The sequence below is a fragment of the Callithrix jacchus genome, chromosome 4 (genome assembly GCF_049354715.1).
Source record: "Callithrix jacchus isolate 240 chromosome 4, calJac240_pri, whole genome shotgun sequence".
NCBI lineage: Eukaryota > Metazoa > Chordata > Mammalia > Primates > Cebidae > Callithrix > Callithrix jacchus.
Genome location: NC_133505.1, coordinates 78,548,689 through 78,562,226, shown reverse-complemented (window position 1 = coordinate 78,562,226; position 13,538 = coordinate 78,548,689). Strand labels below are relative to the sequence as shown.

At 43.2% G+C, this 13,538-nt stretch overlaps 1 protein-coding gene and 1 non-coding gene across 4 annotated transcripts in view; both read right to left on the bottom strand.

Annotated features, from left to right (window-relative positions):
* Positions 1-12,833, bottom strand: part of MTO1 (mitochondrial tRNA translation optimization 1) — a 36,407-nt gene extending 23,574 nt beyond the window's left edge. For 2 of the 3 annotated variants that reach the window (XM_035296128.3, XM_035296130.3), the window contains exons 1-7: positions 12,511-12,833; positions 7,796-7,995; positions 7,598-7,715; positions 2,737-3,026; positions 680-792; positions 398-588; positions 37-167 (exon numbers count right to left, since the gene is read on the bottom strand). In XM_035296128.3, coding sequence (XP_035152019.2) covers positions 37-167; positions 398-588; positions 680-792; positions 2,737-3,026; positions 7,598-7,715; positions 7,796-7,995; positions 12,511-12,727 — 1,260 coding nt within the window. In that variant the 5' untranslated portion in view covers positions 12,728-12,833. The remainder of the gene's footprint in view (positions 1-36; positions 168-397; positions 589-679; positions 793-2,736; positions 3,027-7,597; positions 7,716-7,795; positions 7,996-12,510) is intronic. The other variant, XM_035296129.3, reaches the window with a different exon arrangement.
* LOC118153291 (U6 spliceosomal RNA) lies at positions 10,258-10,361 on the bottom strand. The gene has a single exon (XR_004742546.1). It is a non-coding gene; the product is annotated as a U6 spliceosomal RNA (small nuclear RNA).
* Positions 12,834-13,538: the final 705 nt, after the last annotated feature.

The window sequence follows — 13,538 nt, the reverse complement described above, 5'->3', positions numbered from 1 at the left end:
CTTTTGGTTTACAGTAATATCTTAACAACTTCTTACTTGAGCTGCAGCTTCCTCATAACCAGTGGTACCATTGATCTGTCCAGCAAAGAAGAGCCGTTGAACTAAATGAGTCTCCAGAGAAGGAGTGATCTGACGGGGATCTAAGTAATCATACTGAACACCATAGCCTGACCAAAGAATAAAGGCATTAAGTAAGTAAACACAGACTTGGGTTTGCTCAAGGTAGAGAAGCAAACATTACCCTTAAACGCCCTTTAAAAACAGAGTATTTAAAATGTACAGGTGTTGGGCTTCATCTTCTGAGACTCTAAGCAACAATGACTGTAGCTAAGGCCTCCTTAGTGACCATTAAAACGATGCTGAGTTTACACTGAAGGGTAGCTGTGATCCTCTTTACCTGGCTGAATCACTTTAGCTTTCTCCAAGCCTCTGATGCATGTGATCATTTTCTCTTGTAACTCAGCTGGTAGTGTCATAGATAACCCCTGTGGGTAGATAAGGTCAGAATCCATTCCTTCAGGTTCCAACCAAACCTGATGTTGACGGTTTGGAAAACGTAAAACTTTTGACTCAATGGAGGGACAATATCTAGAATAGAACATTGAAACAAATTTGAAATGAACAAAAGAGGATTGACATTATTCCTTAAAGTAATTGAGCACTGATATTTTGTCCTTACCGGGGTCCTCTTATTGTTTCCTTAACATGACTATTAAGGTGAAGGTTCTTAAGAACAATCTCATCCACTCTAGGGTTGGTGTGAGTCAAGTAACATGGCAGCTGATCTTCTGGCTAAAAAACAGTAAACAGATACAATACTGATTTGCTTCTGTACTAGTTTCTTTCTTATCCGTATAAATTCCACATGATACGTACTTAATTCAACAGACACTAAACTTGTGCATAATGCCTAGTATTACTTATGAAGTATTCTTGCCAAAAATAAACATCTCAAAAGATGAAGTTAAATTTAAGCAAACCTCTAAATCTAACCAGTTGTTTTTATTTATTTATTTATTTTTGAGACAGAGTCTCGCTCTGTTGCTCAGGCTGGAGTGCAGTAGCACGATCTCAGCTCACTGCAACCTCCCCATCCCAGGTTCAAGCAATTCTCCTGTCTCAGCTTCCTGAGTAACTGGGAATATAGGAGCTTGCCACCACGCCTGGCTAATTTTTGTATTTTTAATAGAGGTGGGGTTTCACCATATTGGCCTGGCTGGTCTTGAGATCCTGACCTCAAGCGATCTGCCTGCCTTAGCCTCCCCAAGTGCTGGAATTACAGGCATGAGTCACTGCACCCGGCCTCTTTTTAGTGGTTAAAAAATTTTTTGGCCAGGCGTAGCGGCTCATGCCTGTAATACTAGCACTTTGGGAGGCCGAGGCAGGTGGATCACCTGAGGTCAACAGTTTGAGACTATCCTGACCAACATCGTGAAACCCCATCTCTACTAAAAATACAAAAACATATTAGCAGGGCGTAGCAGTGGGCACCTATAATCCCAGCTACTCAGGAGGCTGAGGCAGGAGAATTGCTTGAACACAGGAGGCAGAGGTTGCAGTGAGCCAAGATCGTGCCATTGCACTACAGCTGGGTAACTAGAGTTAATTTCCATCTCAAAAAAAAAAAAAAAAGCTTAATTTGATTGGGTGTGGAGGCTCATGCCTGTAATCCCAACACTTTGAGAGGCCGAGGTAGGCAATGGCTTGAGCCCAGGAGTTTGAGCCAGCCTGTGCAATATGGGGAGACCTTGTCTCTATTAAAAATAATAGTGAATGAATACATTTTAAAAACTAAAAGCTTAATTTACAAAATATGTAAAGTTATAAAAGTAATGAAATTTACAATTTGCCGGGGGCGGTGGTTCACACCTGTAATGCTAGCACTTTGGGAGGCTGAAGCAGGCAGATAATATGAGATCAGGAGTTTGAGACTAGCCTGGCCAACATGGCAAAACCCCGTCTTTTTTTTTTTTTTTTTTTTTTAAATAAAGATAGCGTTTCACCATGATGGCCAGGCTGGTTTTGAACTCCTGACCTCAGGTGATCCACCCACCTCGGCCTCCCAAAGTGCTAGGGTTACAGGCGTGAGCCACCATGCCCGGCTGTAAAACCTTGTCTCTACTAAAAATACAAAAATTAGCCAGTGTGGTGGCAGGCAACCAGCTATTCAGGAGGTTGACACAGGAGAATCACTTGAACCCAGGAGGCAGAGGTTACAGTGAGCCAAGATTGAGCCTTTGCACTCCAGCCTGGGCAACAAGAGTGAAACTCTGTCTCAAAAAAAAAAAAAAAGGCTGGGTGCAGTGGCTTATGTCTATATAATCCCAGTACTAGCAATTTGGGAAGCCAAATGGGGCAGATCACCTGAAGTCAGGAGTTCAAAACCAGCCTGGCCAACATGGTGAAACCTGGTCTCTACAAACATACAAAAATTAGCTGGGCATAATAGCGGATGCCTGTAATCCCTGCTACTTGGGAGGCTGAAGTGGGAGAACTGCTTGAACCCAGGTGGCAGAGATTGCAGTGAGCCAAAATTGCACCACTGCACTCCAGCCTAGGTGACAAGGTGAGATCCTATTTAAAAAAAAAAAAAGGACAAGAAAAAAATGAACACTTCTTCGCACTATAAGCAATAGTCCTATAAAGTGAACGGCTGCCAAAAAAATAAAGTTACAGTACCTCCTGCTGTGACTAGCCAATATGAGCTGTGAGCCAGGTCTTCATAACATATCTTACCTTAATCCATACTGTCTCATTCATAAAGCTGAATGGTAAGGATGGATTGTCTGGCGTCTGCTTGTTTAGAATACTGAAATTAATGGAATCTTTGGCAATTCGGGGTGGAGTCCCAGTCTTCAACCTTCCCACCACAAACCCTAACTTCTCCAGCGTCTGAGCCAATCCTATAGAAGGCTGATCCCCTAAACGTCCTGCTGGATGCATCTCCAATCCAATTACAATCATGCCTCTCAGAAATGTCCCGGTAGTCAGAATCACACTCTCTGAATATACTGTGCTTCCATCCACTAAATAACAGAAAAAAAAAATGAAGTCATTTTTAAATTGTTACCATGGATCGAAATAGAATGTGACTATTTTACATTAGAACTACAGGAAAACTATCAGTCTTTAGAAACTTGAGAATCAGGCCGGTCGCGGTGGCTTACGCCTATAATCCCAGCACTTTGGGAGGCCAAGGTGAGTGGATCACGAGATCAAGAGATCGAGACCATCCTGGTCAACAAGGTGAAACCTCGTCTCTACTAAAAATTCAAAAATTAGCTGGGCCTGGTGGTGCACGCTTGTAGTCCCAGCTACTTGGGAGGCTGAGGCAGGAGAATTGCTTGAACCCAGGAGATGGAGGTTGCGGTGAGCCGAGATCGTGCCATTGCACTCCAGCCTGGGTAACAAGAGCAAAACTCTGTCTCAAAAAAAAAAAAAAAAAGAAACTTAAGAATCTTTTCTAATTTTTTTTGTTTCTTTCAAGCATTATTGACATATAACAGACATTAAAAAAAATACTAAATATACTTAAAGTTAGCATCATGCTATTTTGATACAAGTATATCTTCTGTGATGATAACCCATACTCAAACTAACATAACCATCACCTCACAGTTACATGTTGTGTGTGGTGAGAATACTTAGATCTACCCCCTTAACAAGTTTCAAGTATGTAGTACAATATTATTAACTACAGTTACTATACTGTACATTAGATCGCTAGAACTTATTCAACTTACAGCTGAAAATGTGTAACCTCTGAGAAATATCTCTCATTTCCTCTATCCCAGACTAAGAATTCTAAATGAGTAAGAAGGCTATATGTTATCAATTTCAAGAATCTAAGCAATCTAGGAGAGCGAATACAATGTGTTATCATGAATTCACATATACCTAAAATCATATCAACACTAAAAAGTTAGTCTCAATTAATTGAAAAAATTTAGACTTCAGGATAAATATGGTATACAACCTCACATTTCTTCTCCCTTCTAAAACTCAAAGAAAATTAAATAAGGAAATAAAAACAGTATAAAACCAAAAGGACAAGTAATAGAAAAGAACTAGTCAAAAGATAAGAAATTTCAACATATTTTTGAAAGATAGAAAGTGGTTGGAAGAATGGAAACTCACCTAGCAGAGGGGAGATAACTATAACTTAAGTATTGCTATCTGAAGAGAAGATATCAATGAGAGTGAATTAATTTGCCCTGCAAAGTCTCAGAAATTGCAGAAATTGGAGAACTGAAAGTAAGAACTGAGGAGGAATATAGGAATTAAACTTAGGCCAGAAAATGAAAGAAACAGCTGAAATCTATACATTGAGGTTTTGTCCCCAGATAGATCTACCTTACAGTAAAATGGAGGGTTATTCTTCAGGTAATGGGGACTTTGTGTTTAATGGGTACAGAATTTTAATTTTGGATGATGAAAAAGTTTGGGAGATGGTGGTATGGGTGCACAACACTGAATATACTTAATAGCACTGAAATGTACACTGAAAAATGGTTAAAATGGTACATTTTGTAGTATATATATTTTACCACAAAAAAATTGGAGAAGGTGGGGTGTGGTGGCTCACGCCTATAATCCCAGCACTGTGGGAGGCAGAGGTAGGCAAATCACTTGGGGTCAGGAGTTCGAGTCCAGCCTGGCCAACATGGTGAGACTCTGTCTCCACTAAAAACAAAAAAATTAGCTGGGCATGGTAGCAGGTGTCTGTAATCCCAGCTACTCGGGAGGCTGAGGCAGGAGAATTGTTTAAACCCGGAAGATGGAGGTTGCAGTGAGTCAAGATCATACCACTGCACTCCAGCCTGGGTGATATAAAAAATAAATAAATGAGACAAAGTAATTTTTATTTTTTTTTGAGATAGACTCTTGCTCTGTCGCCAGGCTGGAATGCAGTGGCACAATCTCAGCTCACTACAACCTCCAACTCATGGAGTGATTCCCCTGTCTCAGCCTCCCAAGTAGGTGGGACTACAGGCATATCACCACACCCAGCTAATTTCTGTATTTTTAGTAGAGAGGAGGTTTCACCATGTTGGCCAGGATGGTCTCAATCTCCTGACCTTGTGATCCGCCTGCCTCAGCCTCCCAAAGTGCTGGTATTATAGGCATGAGCCACTGTGCCTAGCCAAAATAATTATTAACTCAAGGCAAAACAAAATGTATGAAAGGGACAAATATAACACACGTCTATGCAGTACACAATACTTAATAATGTAAATACTATCAATCAAAAATTATGGTATAATTATAACAGAAGGAAGAGAGGAAAGGGAAGTTGGATATTAAAGAAAATTACCGCCGGGCACAGTAGCTCATGCCTATAATTCCAGCACTTTGGGAGGCCGAGGCAGGTGGATCACGAGGTCAAGAGATCAAGACCATCCTGGTCAACAAGGTGAAACCCCGTCTCTACTAAAAATACAAAAATTAGCTGGGCATGGTGGTGCGTGCCTGTAGTCCCAGCTACTTGGGAGGATGAGGCAGGAGAATTGCTTGAACCCAGAAGGCGGAGGTTGGGGTGAGCCGAGATCGTGCCATTGCACTCCAGCAGTCTGGGTAACAACAGCGAAACTCCGTCTCAAAAAAGAAAAGAAAAGAAAATTACCATAATAATAAGTTAATAAATAGGCCAGACGCAGTGGCCGACCCCTGTAATCCCAGCACTTTGGGAGGCTAAAGCAGGTAGATCACTTGAGGTTAGGAGTTCATGCCCAACCTGACCAACATGGTAAAACACTGTCTCTGCTAAAGACACAATTAGCTGGGTGTGGTGGCAGATGTCTGTCATCCCAGCTACTCAAGAGGCTGAGACAGGAGAATCACTAGAACCTGGGAGGAGGTGGCAGTGAGCCGAGATTGTGCACTGCATTCCAGCCTGGCCAACTGAGACTCTGTCTCAAAAACGATTAATAGATAATGTCTAGAACTATAAATTAGGAAGTAAAAATATAAGCCTGTTATTTAGAAATCTGGAAGTATATACAATAAGTGACAACTAAAAAAGTTAAAGTGGGCCATGCATGGTGGCTCATGCCTGTAATCCCAGCACTTTGGGAGGCTGAGGCGGGCAGATTAAGGTCAGGATATCGAGACCAGCCTGGCCAATATAGTGAAACACCGTCTCTACTAAAAATACAAAAAATTAGCTGGGCATGGTGGCGCGTGCCTGTAATCCCCGCTACTCAGGAGGCTGAGGCAGGAGAATTGCCTGAACCCAGGAGGCGGAGGTTGCGGTGAGCCGAGATTGCACCATTGCACTCCAGCCTGGGTAACAAGAACGAAACTCCGTCTAAAAAAAAAAAAAAAAAATACAAAAAATTAGCCTGGTGTGGTGGCATGCACCTGTAGCCCTAGCTACTCAGGAGGCTGAGGCAGTAGAATCACTTGAACCCGGGAGGTAGAGGTTGCAGTAAGCCAAGATCGTGCCACTGTACTCCAGCCTGGGAGACAGAGCAAGACTCTGTCTTTAAAAAGAGGCTGGGCGCGGTGGCTCAAGCCTGTAATTCCAGCACTTTGGGAGGCCGAGGCAGGTGGATCACGAGGTCAAGAGATCGAGACCATCCTGGTCAACCTGGTGAAACCCTGTCTCTACTAAAAATACAAAAAATTAGCTGGGCATGGTGGCGAGTGCCTGTAATCGCAGCTACTCAGGAGGCTGAGGCAGGAGAACTGCCTGAACCCAGGAGGCGGAGGTTGCCGTGAGCCGAGATCACGCCATTGCACTCCAGCCTGGGTAACAAGAGCGAAACTCCGCCTCAAAAAAAAAAAAAAAGAAAAAAAGAAAAAAATGTTGAAGTGGCTGTCTCCAGGGAAAGACATGGTTGTTTTTCCACATAAACTTCTAAATTTCATTTATTTATTTATGTATTTTTGACACAGGTTCTCACTCTGTTGCCCAGGCTAGAGTGCAGTGGCATAATCTCAGTTCACTGAAGTCTTGACCTCCCACTTCAGCTTCTTGAGTACCTGAGACGATAGGCACCTGCTACCACGGCTGGGTAATTTTTGTTTTTTGTTTTTTTTTTTTTTGTAGACATGGGATTTCAACCTCTTGCCAAGGCTGGTCCCCAACTCCTGGGCTCAAGCAATCCACCTGCCTTGATCTCCCAAAGTGCTAGGATTACAGGCGTAAGCCACCATGCCCAGATTCTTTAAATATTTTTTTAAAAAATATATGCATGATTTACTTTAATAAAAAAAACTAAATATATAACTCTTTTACATAAAAATATACATAAGGTGTTAAAATATAAATTAAAAAAAATTTAAGGTCAGAACCAGAAAAAGATAGAAATTACAATAGAAAGATGGGGAGAGAGGGAGACATAAATGTGCAGATTATAAAGTTCTACACTAAGATGGAACTTGGTATTGATGAGCCCAGAATTTGACTGAGCATCATAAATGCCAAGATGAAAAAGAGAAATTGTATTTATTTATATAGATTTCCTCATCCAGGAAGAGAAAATGCAAAAATTTCCTTGAATAAGCAAAATATCTCCATACTTTGCTCTAAAATAAATTTCTCACATGGAATTTGATATGCTGTTATCACATATCATCTATAACCAATACATACCCAAAATAACACCACTGACACGGCATTTCCCAGTGTGTTCAGGCTCTGGTTCTGTAAGAATAAGATCTTCTACAGCTCCCTCCTGAACAGTAAGCAGCGGTGTACTCAAGATTTCTTTCTGTCAAAAGAAAATACCAGTTGAAACATGGTAATTAAACAATCACTATAATCTTTCCTGTCCTCATGCCCTATTCTTACCTGCATGTTCTGTTTATAGAGTTTCCTATCAATCTGAGCTCTGAGACCCCACACAGCTGGTCCCTTACACCGATTTAATACTTTGTAATGTACACCAGACTGGTCACAGATGCGAGAACACAGGCCATCCAAGGCATCTACTTCCCTCATTAAATGCCCCTTTCCAATGCCACCAAAGGAAGGATTGCATGACATCTGACCTAAAGAGAATAGACATAAACAAAATAAACATATAAGCACCTGGCACATAGTGAGTATTTAATAAGGAAATATTTGTACAGTTGACTACAGTCTTCTCGTATGATTAAAAAATAGAAAACACGAATGATCACCTGCACCCAGGTGAATAAACAGCTATGTTGCACGAGCACACACACACACACAAAAGGCTGATGCCCTTTTCGGCTTCAGCCTACCTGCACCCAGGTGAATAAATAGCTGTTGCACACACACACACACACACACACACACACACAAGGCTAACGCCCTTTTTGGCCTCAGCCCACCTGCACCCAGGTGAATAGCTGTCACACACACACACACACACACCAAAACATACATTACAAAGAAAATTCCAAAGTCCCAATGGGATGCAAAAGTGTCCAGGGTAACCTGAAGACAAACCACTGCCTGAATTCTCTTTTGTGTTTTTTGAAGTGAAGTCTCACTCAGTTACCCAGTGCAATGGTGCAATCTCGGCTCACCGCAACCTCTGCCTCCTGAGTTCAAGCAATTCTCCTACCTCAGCCTCCTGATGGCTGGGATAACAAGTGCCTGCCACCACACCTGGCTAATTTTTGTATTTTTGATAGAGATGGGTTTCACCATGTTGATCAGGCTGGTCTCAAACTCCCAACCTCAGATGATCTGCCCACCTTGGCCTTCCAAAGTGCTGGGATTACAGGTGTAAGCCACCTTGCCTGGCCTGAACTTCCTTTTGAATCTCTTCCTTGATGCATATTTTTAGTTTCACTAGGTTGGTTGCTTTTTCCTTTCAAATGTATAATCCTTACCCCATGAAACCTTCCTAAATCAAGTATAATTCATTTTATTTATTTACTTGTTCTTTTTTGAGACAGCACCAGAGGAATCTACTAAATCAAGGACACTTGTAAGAAGTCCCTAGTGCTTTAACATAAATAAGCACAAAACAAAAACAAAAAACCAGGGGTGGGCGTGGTGGTTCATGCCTGTAATCCTACCATGTTGGGAGGCCGAAGCAGGAGGATTGCCTGAGATCAGGAGTTTGAGACCAGCCTGGGCAGCATGGTGAAACCGCGTCTCTACTAAAATACATAAAAATTAGCCAGACATAGCAGGGTGTGCCTGTAATCCCAGCTACTTGGGAGGCTGAGGCAGGAGAATTGCTAGAATCCACCAGGTGGAGGTTGTAGTGAGCCGAGATCCCGCCATTGCACTACAGTCTGGGCAATAGAGAGAGATTCTGTCTCAAAAAAGAAAAAAACAAAAACAAAAACAAACAAGCCCCTTGGCACTGGTTCAGTTACAAGCAATTACGTCTTCCATAAATGTCATCTGATATTTTCTTTTTGTACTCACTTCGCAGAATATAATGAAATTACAAATTTCTTGAAAGTGGAGACCATATTGGATACTTTCCTCATATCTTTTATTTATTTATTTTCTTTATTTTTTTTCAGTTGTGGCATATACCTTTGCAAATAACCTTCCTCTTACATTTACCCAGTCTTACTTGGAGGTCTAATCCCATGTGGTTACCTCAAAGGTTTTTATGGGAGGTGGAGTGATGGCAAGTTGGGTCTAATCCACATATCCACTGCCACCACCATCAAAGCCTCCAAAAATTTTAATGATCTCCACAGTGAGGCTGGATAAGTACTGTGATTATCAGCATGAAGTGCGTCATTATGAGGAGTATGTGTGAAGGAGATCTGGTTCGGCCGGGGGCAGTGGCTCATGCCTGTAATCCCAGCACTTTGGGAGGCCAAGGCAGCTAGATCATGAGATGAGGACATCGAGACCATCCTGGCCAACACGGCAAAACCCCGTCTCTACTAAAAATATAAAAATTAGCTGGGCATGGTGGTATGTGCCTGTAGTCCCAGCTGCTTGGGAAGCTGAGGCAGGAGAATCGCTTGAACCAGGGAGTCGAGGTTGCAGTGAGACGAGATCGCACCACTGTATGGCAGACTGAAGTCATAGTGAGACTCTGTCTCAGAAAAAAAAAAAAAAAAAAAAGAAGAAAGAAAGAAAGAGAAAGAGATCTGGCTCAATTTCTAGATGTACCACTTATGAGCTCTGTGATCATGGCAAGTTACCTAATATACCTCAGTCTCTCTACCTTAAAAACAGGAATGACAGCTGTGGTAGATTATTTTCCTCCTTCTTCCTTTCAACTAGAAGACTCCTGAGCTCCCCAAATGCTGGGATTACAAGTATTAGCAACCAACCCTGACCTAGGTCTTTATTATTATTATTTTTAAAATATGGAACGCTTCACAAATTCGTGCGTCCTCCTTGTGCAGGGGCCATACTAATCTCTGCATTATTCCAATTTTAGTATGTATGTTGCTAAAGTGAGCACCAGGTCTTTATTTTTTAAAAATGTAAACATGAGGCTGAGTGTGGTGGCCCACGCCTGTAACTCCAGCACTTTGGGAGGCCCAGGTGGGTGGATCACCTGAGGTCAGGAGTTTGAGACCAGCCTGGCCAACAAGATGAAACCCCATCTCTACTAAAAAAAAATACAAACAATTAGCCGGGCGTGGCATCTGTAATCCCAGTGACTAGGGAGATTGAGGCAGGATAATTGCTTGAACTCAGGAGGCAGAGGTTGCAGTGAGCAGAGATTGTGCCACCACTGCACTCTAGCCTGACAACAAAAGCAAAACTCCATCTCAAAAACAAAACAAAAAAAAAAAACCCCACACTGAAATGTATAATGAGAAAAGTATAATCTTTTGGGAAATCATATAGCCTCCTGTCCCCCACCCACAAAACCTCATTTAATAGTATATATTTCTTCATAGCTATGAGCTGAATGGTAATTCTAAAGAAATATTTTGAAAATAGGCCGGGCGTGGTGGCTCATGCCTATAATCCAAGCACTTTGGAGGGCAAGGCGGGCGGATCACCTGAGGTCGGGAGTTCAAGACCAGCCTGACCAACATGGTGAAACCCCATCTTAAAAAAAAAAAAAAAAAAAAAAATCGACCGGGCGCGGTGGCTCAAGCCTGTAATCCCAGCACTTTGGGAGGCTGAGACGGGTGGATCATGAAGTCAAGAGATCGGGACCATCCTGGTCAACATGGTGAAACCCCGTCTCTACTAAAAATACAAAAAATTAGCTGGGCATGGTAGTGCATGCCTGTAATCCCAGCTACTCAGGAGGTTGAGGCAGGAGAATTGCCTGAACCCAGGAGGCGGAGATTGCGGTGAGCCGAGATCGTGCCATTGCACTTCAGCCTGGGTAACAAGAGCGAAACTCCGTCTCAAAAAAAAAAAAAAAAGATTTTGAAAATAAACACGTGATTCATTCACAACTTTTACAAAACAAGTACATATTCTAATTACTGCTCGCTCCTAAGAAAAAGGCAGGAGGAAAGACAGAGGCATATATAATTTACAAGTTGATGTTTTCACCACTATCTATCATGATGCTACAGAATGGTCATACAACCATTACCCATTACCATACAACCAGTACCCAAAGAAAGTACTGTCCGAGTACTAAGCACAAAATCCAGGGACGACACCCAGAAGGAATATAGGAAGCAAAAAGTAGCATGGTTCTTCAAAAGGGCGTCACAAAATCTTAACAGAAACACAAAGATCAGGTTGGGAAGGGTGCTGCGCATCTCCAATCCCAGCTACTCGTTAGGCCCAGGCAGGAAAACTTCTGGCGAAGCCTGTAACGGGCAATGCCTGTGCATAGCCTCTGCACCCCAGCCTGGGCAATATAGAGAGACCCTGTCTCTGAAAAATATTTTTAAAAATAAAAACACAAGGACCATTTAATAAACGATTTATCTTTTTATTATTTTTTTTTTTTTTGAGATGGAGTTACGTTCTTTTGCCCTGGCTGGAGTGAAGTGGCGCGATCTCAGCTCACTGCAACCTCCACCCCTCCCTTCCCCCGCCCCGGGATTCAAGCGATTCTCCTGCCTCAGCCTCCCGAGTAGCTGGGATTACAGGCACCCACTTATGGGTTAGCCAACCACGCCTGGCTAATCACTGTATTTTTAGTAGAGACGGAATCTCGCCATGTTGGCCAAGCTGGTCTCAGACTCCTGACCTCAGGTGATCCACCCGCCTTGGCCTCTGAAAGTGCTGGGATTAAAGGAGTGAGCCTGGCCATAAACGATTGTTAATAATGTTAATTCACCCTTTATCTAAAGTAACATATTCAAAGGCAAACGCAGCAATGAACTAAGAAGCTACCAGGGAGTATTCTTGAAGTTTCTCCCTTTCCTAAGGCACGGACCCCAATCCCCAACCTCCCACAACGGACTATTATCAGCAGCAGTACAATCTGTGGTTCGCACAATAGGCTAATCCAGAGTTCTGGCCAGGCCCGCCTGATTCTTGCGAGACACTGATCGAGTCTAAAACCACAGAAGGTAGGATTCTCACTAGCTTTGAGGGAGGGAAGAGGTCCCCCACTTCAGACCCGGGGAGGCGGGAAGGAAGCAGCCTGGGTCCTACACAAGTTCCACAGAACCCAAGCTCCTCACCGATAGTGTCCACGCGGTGCGTGAGAAGCAAAGTCCGAGAGCCGCACCGAGCGGCTGCAGTGGCTGCCTCAGTCCCGGCATGTCCTCCACCAATGACTATCACGTCGAAGTGTGGAGTCCGGGGCTCCGCGCTGTCACTGCCCAATCGGGGCAATGGAAAATGCCTCTTGGTGAAAGAAGCCGCGACCCGACCGCCACATCCTCGGAAGGAGAACATGCTGGGAGAAAATCTGACTTTGAACCTGACAGGAGGGAAGGGCAAAAAAAAAACTTAGGCAACAAGACAGAATCCGCAGGGCGCAGCCATTTTGCTTTAATGTGACGGCGTAGCATGTCTACGTCCAGCGTCGCCGCTGATTGGCTGTTCGGAGCTACTTTCCTGGTGAGGGAGATAGGTGATCGCGCCAAAGGCCAGTTGTGTGTTTTCTTTACTAGTTCTTGCGGGCTATTTGATTTCCTGTGGTTCTGGGTTGGGAGCCCCTACTAAAGGTCATCTTTTGCCCTTTTTCAGGCCCTGCAATCCTTATCGCCGGGTAGTCACCTACGATCAATGAATTTGATCAAAGTTTGCCTTATTAGATCTTTGTAATCTGTAATCTGACACACTGTCACTTTCTGTTTGTCTATGAAAACTAAAGGCTGGAGGCCGGGCTTGGTGGCTCATGCCTGTAATCCCAGCTCTTTGGAAGGCCGAGACGGGCGAATCACGAGGTCAGGAGTTCAAGACCAGCCTTGCTAACATGGTTAAACCCTGTCTCTACTAAAAATACAAAAATTAGCTGGGCATAGTGATGCGTGCCTGTAATCCCAGCTACTCGGGAGGCTGAGGCAGGAGAACTGCTTGAACTGGGACCTTGGAGGCAGAGGTTGCCGTAAGCCGAGATCACACTCCAGCCTGGGCTACTGAGTGAAACTTCGTCTCAAAAACAAAACAAACAAACAAACAAAAAACCAAAAGAAAAGAAAACAAAACTAAAAGCTGAAAATAAGAACAGATTTGGACAGGGTGTGGTGGCTTACGCCTGTAA